At 60.8% G+C, this 10,100-nt stretch overlaps 1 protein-coding gene across 1 annotated transcript; it reads right to left on the bottom strand.

Moving 5' to 3' along the window:
• Positions 1-5,734: 5,734 nt before the first annotated feature.
• On the bottom strand, positions 5,735-7,312 carry LOC142823406 (uncharacterized). The gene is made up of 2 exons (XM_075914436.1): positions 6,461-7,312; positions 5,735-6,265 (listed from the first exon to the last, which is right to left on the bottom strand). The coding sequence occupies exons 1-2, from the start codon at positions 7,008-7,010 to the stop codon at positions 5,793-5,795; spliced, it is 1,023 nt and encodes a 340-aa protein (XP_075770551.1). The 5' UTR covers positions 7,011-7,312; the 3' UTR covers positions 5,735-5,792.
• Between the last annotated feature and the right edge of the window lie 2,788 nt (positions 7,313-10,100).

Below are 10,100 nucleotides of genomic sequence, written 5' to 3'. Positions count from 1 at the left end.
GTCCCCCCCCCCCGGGAGGGGCTTGTCCCTGGGGATCTCCCTGAGGCTCCTTCTCCTGCATGACATGGGCCCCCCAAGCTGGGGTTTCTTGTCATGCACCAGCTGGGCCCCCACAAGCCTGGGGCAGCAGTTGGGGGGGGGAGTGTGGGTGCTTGGACAACCAGCAGCTCCCACCTCCACTCCTGGGAGACCTGAGCCCTGCCGCTGCCCGGGGGCGGGGGGGGGGGGGCAGGCCCCAGGCTCACAGACTCTCTCTGGGGTGCAGAGCCCAGCCGCCCTCCAGCGGTTCCTCCTGGCCATCTCCACCGCCTGCCTCGCCGCCCTCCAAAGGGGCGAGGGCACCCTGGCGACGCGCTGCAGCAGGGACACCGTGGTGGCCAGGATTGTGGTGAGCGAGTCGCGGTGGCCGGGAGGAGGGGATGGGATACGAGGGGTGGACAGGGGTGTGCCTGGGCAATGGGTGTGGGTGGGGGACCTGGAAATGGGATGGGTGGGGGACCTGGAAATGGTGGGGCCAGGAGAGCTGGAGGGGGTGGGTGGGTGGGTTGGTGGAGGAGGGAGGGACAGAGAAATGGGGCAGGTCTGGGGTGCTGGACAGGAAGGGGGATTCGGGACAGGGAGGGGTCTCCCCGGGCCATGGGAGAGGGGGGTTGAAGGCAGCAGAGCGGGCTGCTTGGGATGCGCCTGGGGAGCAGGGATGAGGAGGTTCAGAGGCTGGTCACCAGGGCAGTGAGGGGCAGGAGACGGCCTGGGGACAAGGACTGAGCTGGTCCCGGTTTGGGAGGGGGGTGCTGGGAGGGGCCCTGTGCCGGGCAGGGGGGCTACAGGGCAGCGGGAGGCAGTGGGGTTGGATCCTGCTGGGTGGGGGCGCTGGCCGCGTGAGCGTCTCTTGGGGGCCCCAGTCTCACACGCCCCTTTGTCTCCTTGGGTCTCCCAGGAGATCATGGAGGCCTCCCCCCCACCTCTGGTCTTGGCCAATTGCCTCAGCGCCGCCTGCAGCCTCAGGTACCGACCCCCCCGACCCTCCCCCCCCAAGAGCAGATCCCCTGGCCAGGGAGTGGGAAAGTCTCCTGCTGCTGAATTAACAGTCTCTGCCCCTCTCTCCTGCCAGCACCTTGCAGCCTCCCCTGCCGGCCCAGCTCCTGAGCCCCCTGCTGAGGGCGGCCGTGGGACAGACAGTGTCTGGGGACTGGCAGCAGGAGCCCACCCACAATCAGGTACGTCCCCTCCCTCGCCCCCCCCCCCCAGCCAGGAGCAGGAGCAGCCTCTGGCGGCCTGGATCCCCCAACCCCAGCCCCCCCTCTGACCCAGGGCTCCCCCTTGCCTTGCAGGAGTTCAGCCGGGGCCTTGCTGACATCCTCGATGTCCTATTGGGCAATGTCCTCGCCGAGTCCCCAGACACCGCCCGGCTCCAGCTGATTCTGGAGGTGAGCCCCGTGGGGGGGACGGGGCCATTGGCCCTGCTTCCCCGGGGGGTCGAGAGAGGAGCTGTGTCAGTGGCTGGGGGGGGCACAGTCTGAGAGGAGCCCCAGGCTCTGCCCAGAACTGGCGCCTCCCTACGGGTCCTGACCTGCCTCTTTCCCCCCCAGCACCTGAGCCCCTGGCTGGAGTCCCGCCTGCCCCAGGAGCGAGCCAGGGCCCTTGGCAGCACCACGGCCCTGCTGGGAGTCGCCACCACCCTCCCGGGGTTTGACGTAAGTGACCTCGGAGCCGGGAGGTCTGGGGCTGCAGGGCGCGGCGCTGGGAGCATCCCCGGGAGGCAGAGGCAGGGTCGGGAATGGGCCGGGACTGATCCGCGTTCCCCTTTCCCTGGGGAGGGGCGACCCTGGGCCTTTCAGGGAGCGGCCGTTTGCGTGGGACAGGATGCTGAGGGACCCCCCCTCTTCTCTCTCCCCTCAGAACTCAGCCGACTGGCCGAGGATGGGTCACCACGTGGCCCAGCTGGGCCTTTTCATTTCGGACCCTTCCGAGGACGTCAGCCGGCTGGCCCGGGAGGGGGTGCACCGCCTCTTCCAACTAGTCCTGCACCACAGGGGTAAGGAACCCAGCAGGGATCTGGGCCCCAGGGACACCCTGAGGGTGCCGGCGGCGGGGGGAGGGGACCCAGCCCTTTTCCCCAGACTGGTCCAAGGGGGGATGCGTCCCTCTGTGTTCCCGTCCTTCTGCCCCCTGTGCCCCTCCATTTGCCCAGGGATGCCTGCAGGGGCCCGTGGGAGGGGAAGGGCTCAGACCTGCCAGCAGAATGACCCTGTTGTGTCTCTTCCAGGCCTCAACATCCACCAGGCAGAGGACCTGTGGTGCAGGCACTGGTACAAGGAGAGGTGGGTCCTGGCTCACAGCAACAGCGTCAGGGTGGGAGAGGTAAGGACGCGCTGCCAGGGCAGGGCAGGGCTCGGGGGTGGGGCTGGCTGGGGCCCTCGTGCGGGTAGGACGCGGGGGGGGAAGTGGGGAGTGAGTCGCTGATCAAATGGTCGATGCATTTTCCCTCGACTATTCGAGCCGTGGACAGGGCGGCGCTGCCCCTTTGTGACGCTGTCCCGTCGTTTCAAAGGGGCGGCGCTTCCTAGGGGCAGTGACGCACGGAGCCCGGATCTCCCGTAGGAGGGGAACCAGGGCGGGACGGGGGGCAACACTTTTCGATGGAGGCCGCTCCAAGATGTTGGCCAGTGGCCTATGGCTGCTCTGTTGTGCGGAGGGGGGTGAGGTCTGGGAGGGTCTTGGGGGCAGGAGGAAGGTGTGACCCGGGGCAGGGGTTTGGAGTGCAGGGTGAGGAGAGCGTCTGGGTGCAGGGTCTGGAAGGGAGTTTGGGGAAGGAGGAAGCTGTTTTAGCCCCAGGAGTTGGGGCCGGGCTCTGGGCCGTCAGCTGAAACCTCCTGTGCTCTTGATTTCAGGTCTTTGGGCAGCTCTTCACACCAGAGCAGGAGAATGCCTTTCTGGAGACTGCTCTGCACGCTGCCCGCTCCCCCCTGCGGCGCCACAGCAAGGCCGGGCTGGTCCTGGCCCACGCCCTGCATGGGCAGGCCCATCAGCTCCTGGGATACATGGTGAGCAGCCGGAGCAAATGCAGGAGAGTGGGGCAGGGCCAGGGTCTCCTTCCCATCCCCTCAGGGAGTCCCCCCCACCCCTTTCCTCAGGCTGCCCCCACCCCATGTCCTACCCGCATGGTTGGGGGAGAAACCGTGTCCTAGGAGGCGGGAGGGGGCAGAGGTGTCAGGAGCCCTGGGGGGGTCAGGAGCTCACCCTACGGGCTGCAGGCCTGACAGGCGTGACCAGAGAGCAGAACAAGTCTCAGCGCAGGGGGAAGGGGGGTCGAAATCCCGGGGGGCCCAGTACCCCTGACTCCTTGGGGGATGAACCGCTGACGGATTCTGCTTCCCTTGCAGCAGGAAGACAGCCAGTGAGGGAGCTGAGGAGCCAGCAGCTGCGTCCCCCTCTCCCCAACCCTCCTAATTGTATAGAACTGGATTTAAACTCTGATTAAACAACATTGGAAAAAACATTTGTATCAGGCTTGGTCAATAATTTTTAATGGGGGGGGGCATTTTGGTAACTGATCAAGGGCCACATTTCTACCGAGGGGTTTGGGGTCTGGGACGGGGTGGTTGGGTGCAGAAGGGAGTTTAGGGTAGGAGCCTGGGTGCAGGGAGGGGGTGGAAGTCTGCCCTGGCTGGGGGGCAGGGCTGGAGGAGAGTTAGGGTACGTCTACACTACAGCGCTAGTTCGAACTAACTTAGTTCGAATTAGTTAATTCGAACTAAGCTAGTTCGAACTAGCGCATCTAGAACTAAAAACTAGTTCGAACTAGCGTTTTGCTAGTTCGAACTAGCGCGTCCACACTGATTGGACGCAGGGGGGCATTTAAGGGCAGCTGAAACCGGTTCTGGCAGGGCATCAGGTCAGCAGTTGCTTTGTGTGGCTGCTGTCTGAGGCTATCTGAGGCTCGTGCTTAAAGGGACCCCCCCTGGACAGCCGGTTCTCAGCTTTTCCTGCTTGCTTGCCAACCTCGCCGAGGGACAGCAAAGCGTCGGTCTCTGTGCCCGTCTGTGTCGGTGCTTCCCTTCGGGGGGGCCGCCGCAGGTGGCAACATGGAGCCACGGCTCGCCCTGCACCTTCTGGTGCACGTTCTGGACTTGCTGCTGCAAGCCTGCCAGCAATGGCTCGAGGCTGCCTGGCACCACCTGGGGAACGTCAGCCCCCTGCCTCTCCGCCTGGCCGCCCTGGGGGCCGTGGAGGAGCCGCGGCGGCGCCCCGGCACCGGCGTGCCCCGCCGCATCTGGCGTCTGGACACCAGCAGCGACTGGTGGGACCGCATCGTCCTGGAGCGCTGGGACGACCGACAGTGGACCCAGAACTTTAGGATGAGGAGGGACACCTTCCTGGAGCTCTGCGAGTGGCTCGCCCCTGCCCTGCAAAGAAGGGACACTCGCATGAGGCCCGCCATCCCCCTCCAGAAGCGGGTGGCCATCGCCCTCTGGAAGCTCTCCACGCCGGACAGCTACCGATCCGTCGGGAACCAGTTCGGCGTGGGGAGATCCACTGTCGGAGCAGTGCTCATGCAGGTACGGCGCTCGTCGGCCACCGAGCCGGGGGGGAGGGGGGCTGCGAGGAGGGGATGGGCCGCCCCAGGGACAAAGGGGGGGGCGGGAGGAGGCGAAAGCGCCCCGCACCGGAGGGGTCGGGCTGTCCCGGCCGTACTACACGCCGCCAGGGGGGTTGCTTCCGGGAGTGGGGCGCGGGGCACTGCCAGGGCACGCACGCTCCCAGCCACCCGGGCGCCCCACTGATTGACGCTTTGCTGTGTCTCTCTCCGCAGGTGGTCAAGGCCATCAACCGGGTGCTGCTCCGCAGGGTGGTCCGCCTCGCCAACCCGGATGCCGTCATCCGGGGATTCGGCGCCCTCGGCTTCCCCAACTGCGGGGGGGCCATCGACGGGACGCACATCCCCATCCGTGCCCCGGAACACCAGGCGTCCCGGTACGTGAACCGCAAGGGGTACTTCTCCGTCATCCTGCAGGCCGTATGTGACCACCGGGGACAGTTGACGGACATAAATGTGGGCTGGTCCGGCAAAGCACACGACGCCCGGGTGTACCGGAACTCCTCCGTGTGCCAGCGGCTGCAGGACGGGACCTTCTTCCCCGACCGCCACATCAGGGTCGGGGACGTGGACATGCCCGTCTGCCTGGTGGGGGATGCCGCCTACCCACTGCAGCCCTGGCTCATGAAGCCCTACACGGGACACCTCAATCCCTCCCGCCAGGCCTTCAATAACAGGCTGAGCAGGGCCCGCATCGTGGTGGAGGGGGCCTTCGGGCGACTGAAAGCCCGCTTTCGATGCCTCCTCACCCGTCTGGACCTGGCCGAGCACAACATCCCTCCCGTGGTGGCGGCATGTTGTGTGCTCCACAATTTGTGTGAGCGGAAGGGGGAGGCTTTCTTGCCAGCCTGGATGGCTGAGGCTGACCGCATGGCTGGACACTACGGTCAGCCCCGCACCGCCGCCGTCCGGGAAGCCCAGCGGGGGGCCATCCGGATCCGGGAAGCCCTGCGGGAGAGCTTCCAGGTGGAGGAGGAGGAGGACTGACCTCTCCCTGCATGCCCCACCGGGGCCTTCTTCCACCCTACCCCCCCCTTCCCCTTTCCCCTCCCTACCTACTGTCAAATAAAGACACCTGTTTTTCCAACAAAAACGTCTGTTTATTTCACAGAACTGGGGTGGGGGAGGGAGGGGGAAACCTGGGACGAGGGAGCTGGAAGGGGAGGGGAGGGAAGGGAGGAAGGGAAAGGAAAGCTCAGGGGTGGGAGTCTGGGTGCCTCTCCCGTCTCGCCACACTGCGGGTCCGGGGGCGTCGGTGGGGAATGGTTGTGGAGGGGGGGGCAGAGAGGACAGGGGGTGTGGAGGAAGCAGGAGCGGAAGCAGGAGGAGCAGGAGGAGCAGGGGGAGCAAGAGGGGGAGCAAGAGGGGGAGCAGGGGGAGCAAGAGGGGGAGCAAGAGGGGGAGCAGGGGGAGGAGGAAATGGAAAGCGGTCTAGCAGGCTCTGGAGGTGGCCTCGCAGGGCACGGCCCTGCTCCTCCAGGGCCTCCAGACTCCTCTGGCGCAGCCTGAGGTCCTCCTGGACCCAGTGGTCCTGGAGACGGAGCTGTCGGTCCAGGAACCGGAGATGCCGCCTCTGGTAGTCCTCCTGGTTCCTGGCTGTCCTGCTTGCCCGGGCGCGGGCGGCTGCTGCAGGCGGGGTGGTGCGCCCTGCAGTCCCCGGTGCTGCAGCTGTGGTGCAAGAAGACCAGCGGTCAATGACCCCAGGGGCCCAGGTGTGTGAAACCCAGCTCCCCTCTGCAAGGCCAGGGCCCCTGCAGGATCCCCAGCTGCTGCTCCGTAGTGGGCAAGGCCCAGGCGCACGGTCCCGGGGCTCCCTCTCGCCCCAGCCCCCCGTACACATAAGGGGAACACGAGGGTACTCACAGGTGGATGCCTCCCCGGCCTCTGATGATGCAGGCGAGCGGCTCTGTGGGGTGCCTCGGGGGTCCCGGGTCCTGGGAAGGCTGGCAGCAGGCTCCTGGCTCTCAGAGCCCTCTTCCTCCTCCTCGGTGTCCAGGAGCGGTCCCTCTGCCCCGGGGTCAATCACGTCCCGGGGGGCAGGGACGGCATGAGGCCCCAGGATGCGGTCCAGGGCATGGAAGTGGGGGCAGGCCTCCGGGTCAGCCCCTGGCAGGCAGGCCCGGGAGTAGGACTGCCGCAAGTCTTTAATCTTGCAGCGCACCTGCTCCCGGCTGCGCTGGTGGCCCCTGGCGGCCAGGCTGGCAGCCATGCGGCCATAGACGGCCGCGTTCCGGTGGCTAGTGCGGAGATCGTGGACATTTGAGGCTTCCCCCCAAACCTCGATGAGGTCCACGATCTCCGCACTTGACCAGGCGGGCGCCCGCCTTTTGCGCCCCCGGGCAGGCTCCCGGGAGCCGCCAGGCTGGTCGTGGGGAGCAGTGGAGGGCTGGGAGCCCTCGGATGGCTGGCTCATAGTGTGGCAGGTGCAGGCTGTGCAGGCACGGGTGCTTGCAGCCTTGCAACTGGCACAAAGTGAGTAGCCAGCCCGTGGCCCTTTAAGGGCTCCGGGGCCGGGAGGGGGGCAATAGAGTTTCCCTGGTGTTGGCCAGAGTGGCCACCAGGGAAACCTGGGAAGCCTTAGCCTCCCACTAGTTCGAACTAAAGGGCTACACAGCCCTTAGTTCGAACTAGCTAGTTCGAACTAGGCGTTAGTCCTCGTAAAATGAGGTTTACCTAGTTCGAACTAAGCGCTCCGTTAGTTCGAATTAAGTTCGAACTAACGGAGCGCTAGTGTAGCGCATAGGAAAGTTAGTTCGAACTAACGTCCGTTAGTTCGAACTAACTTTCTAGTGTAGACATACCCCTGGAAAGTAATAGGAGGTCTGTGTATACCTGCCTAAGACTAAGAGGACAGCTATCAGAAATTACAGTTTGTTTTCATTTTTCTTTTTTTCTTTCCAAGTGCTAAATAAAAGGGAATAATGACATCTCTGGATCTGCTGGCAATGCTCCTCCTAATGCAACCTAATATGCCATTAGCCTTCTTGGCTACAAGGGCACACTGTTGACTCATATCCAGCTTCTCATCCACTGTAACCCCCAGGTCCTTTTCTGCAGAACTACTACTTAGCTGGTTGGTCCCAGGCCTGTAACAATGCTTGGGATTCTTCTGTCCCAAGTGCAGGACTCCGCACTTGTCCTTGTTGAACCTCATCAGATTTCTTTTGGCTCTTGTGTAAAAGAGTTTGGGGTACCCTTCTGGAATACGTTCCCAAGTGACTTCTTCCTGCGTTCAAGAAGAAAAAGTTTTTTTCCACTTGGGTAGAGGCAGCAACCCTCCTAAGCTCAGGGAATCTGTGACCTTGGGGAGTTTTGAAGCAGAAGCCCATAGAGACACGGTATTTTAAGGTCTCTTTTGGGCCCACACCTTCTGCACTCCAAGTGCCAGAGTGGGGAACCGACTTAGCCTCTTTATTCGGCACTTGAACTTCTGCTGCTGGAGTTCTGTGCCCAGCCCTGGTGACCAGAATTCCAGATGGATGTTGATAAATTGGAGAGGGGTCATGTCAAGGCTGTTTCCCACTCTGGCACTCCAAGTGCAGAAGGTGGGGGCCCACAAGAGACTTTAAAATACCCTGCCACTGGAGGCTTGCGTTGGTGTTGCTGCCATCATCCAAATGCACAAACCCCTTTGAGAACCAGACAGGCGCATTTCAGAATTCCCTCCTGTGGGGTACCTTCCTTGTCCTTGACACTCCCTCCAGAGAGAGCTTGAAAACCTGTAATTTCTCCTAGAAGTATGGCTTGCTGTCTTAGGCACGTGCATACAGAACCTTCCGCCCTCTAGGATGCAGGAATCAGATCATGGTTTTAAAAATGTGACGTCTATTAACAAAAAAAATACACTTGGTGAAACATTACTTAGAATCATAGAACCATAGAGCTGGAAGAGACCTCAGGAGTCATCAAGTCCAGCCCCTGCCCAAGGCAGGACCTATCCCAACTAAATCAACCCATCCAGGGCTTTGTCAAGCCAAGACTTAAAAACCTCTAGGGATGCAGATTCCACCACCTCCCTAGGGAACCCATCTCAGTGTTTCCCTACCCTCCTAGTGAAATAGTTTTTCCTAATATCCAACCTAGACCTTCCCCATTGTAACTTGAGACCATTTCTCCTTGTTCTGCCATCCGTCACTACTGTGAACAGCCTCTCTCCATCCTCTTTGGAACCTCCCTTCAGGAAGTTGAAGGCTGCTATCAAACCCCCCTCGCTCTTCTCTTCTGCAGACTAAACAAACCCAAATCCCTCAGTCTCTCCTCATAGGTCATGCGCTCCAGCCCCCTAATCATTTTGGTCGCCCTCTGCTGGACCCTCTCCAATGCGTCCACATCCTTTCTATAGTGGGGGCCCCAGAACTGGACACAATACGCCAGATGTGGCCTCACCAGAGCCGAATGAAGGGGAATAATCACTTCTCTGGATCTGCTGGCAATGCTCCTCCTAATGCACCCTAATATGCCATTAGGTTTCTTGACTACAAGGTCACACTGTTGACTCATATCCAGCTTCTCATCCACTGTAACCCCCAGGTCCTTTTCTGCTGAACTGCTACTTAGCCAGTCGGTCCCCAGCCTGAACTATGCTCGGGATTCTTCCATCCCAAGTGCAGGACTCTGCACTTGTCCTTGTTGAACCTCATCAGATTTCTTTTGGCCCAATCCTCTAATCTGTCTAGGTCACTCTGGACCCTATCCCTGCCCTCCAGCATATCTACTGCCCTCCAGCGTATCTACTTGGTTGCTAGGTGTTACAAAGAAACTGAAAAAAGAAAGATTAAAACACAGAAAATCGCTTCCCTGGGATTCAGTTTGAAGAGTTCCAGGGTAAAGGGGGATAGTTACATGTGCTTAGCAAAAAGAAGTCCAACAAACTAAAAAAATAAAGAAAATAACCTAGTAGCGTCTGACTAAAAATTCCCTGTTCTACTCACATCTCTCTTGTTCCAAGATTTAGTCTTTCCCTAGCCAAGAAAGTCGCTGGATTCTGCTTGCCCAGGTTCCTGGCTTAATTCACATCTTCCAGGCATGATCACACAACAACAGGCACATCACTGCTTCCAATTCAAAACCCCAAATTCTGTTTCCATTTTCTTTCCTGGCCTCCTGTCAACTCGCTTCCTGCTTCTCTAGCATTCCTGGAGACTTTCTAGGACCTTTTGTCTATGGTTTCAACCTTTCCAGGCAAGACAGTTAGGGTTAAGTCCCAAGACTTTCAGGCAACCGTCTGCTTTTGACACGACCTGCCTGTTTCTCTTCAGCTAACTCTTGCTTACTTTGGTTCAGGCCTCAGGCCTTACACCAGGCCCATGCTTCAGGCCCATCCTTTCTAGTACAGGATGTAGCCTGGTACAGGATGTAGACTGTGGTATCAGGAAACCTGGGTTCTATTCCTGCCTCTCCCACAGGGTGCTCTTTGGAGAGGTTATTCCCTGTCTGTAAAATAAGACTAATGATACTAACCTTCCCTTTTTAGACCTACACACAGCAACTAAGGATTTTTATT

The sequence above is a fragment of the Pelodiscus sinensis genome, chromosome 33 (genome assembly GCF_049634645.1).
Source record: "Pelodiscus sinensis isolate JC-2024 chromosome 33, ASM4963464v1, whole genome shotgun sequence".
Lineage (NCBI taxonomy): Eukaryota > Metazoa > Chordata > Testudines > Trionychidae > Pelodiscus > Pelodiscus sinensis.
The sequence above is the reverse complement of the archived record's forward strand: the minus strand, read 5'-3'. Positions and strand labels throughout refer to the sequence as shown.

Excerpts from the sequence above, each read along its gene's own strand:
- LOC142823406 (XM_075914436.1), bottom strand. The coding sequence starts at position 7,010 with ATGAGCCAGCCATCCGAGGGCTCCCAGCCCTCCACTGCTCCCCACGAC. Across the intron at positions 6,266-6,460 it reads GGCCGGGGAGGCATCCACCT|CTGCAGCACCGGGGACTGCA; the intron begins GTGAGTACCCTC and ends CTTGCACCACAG.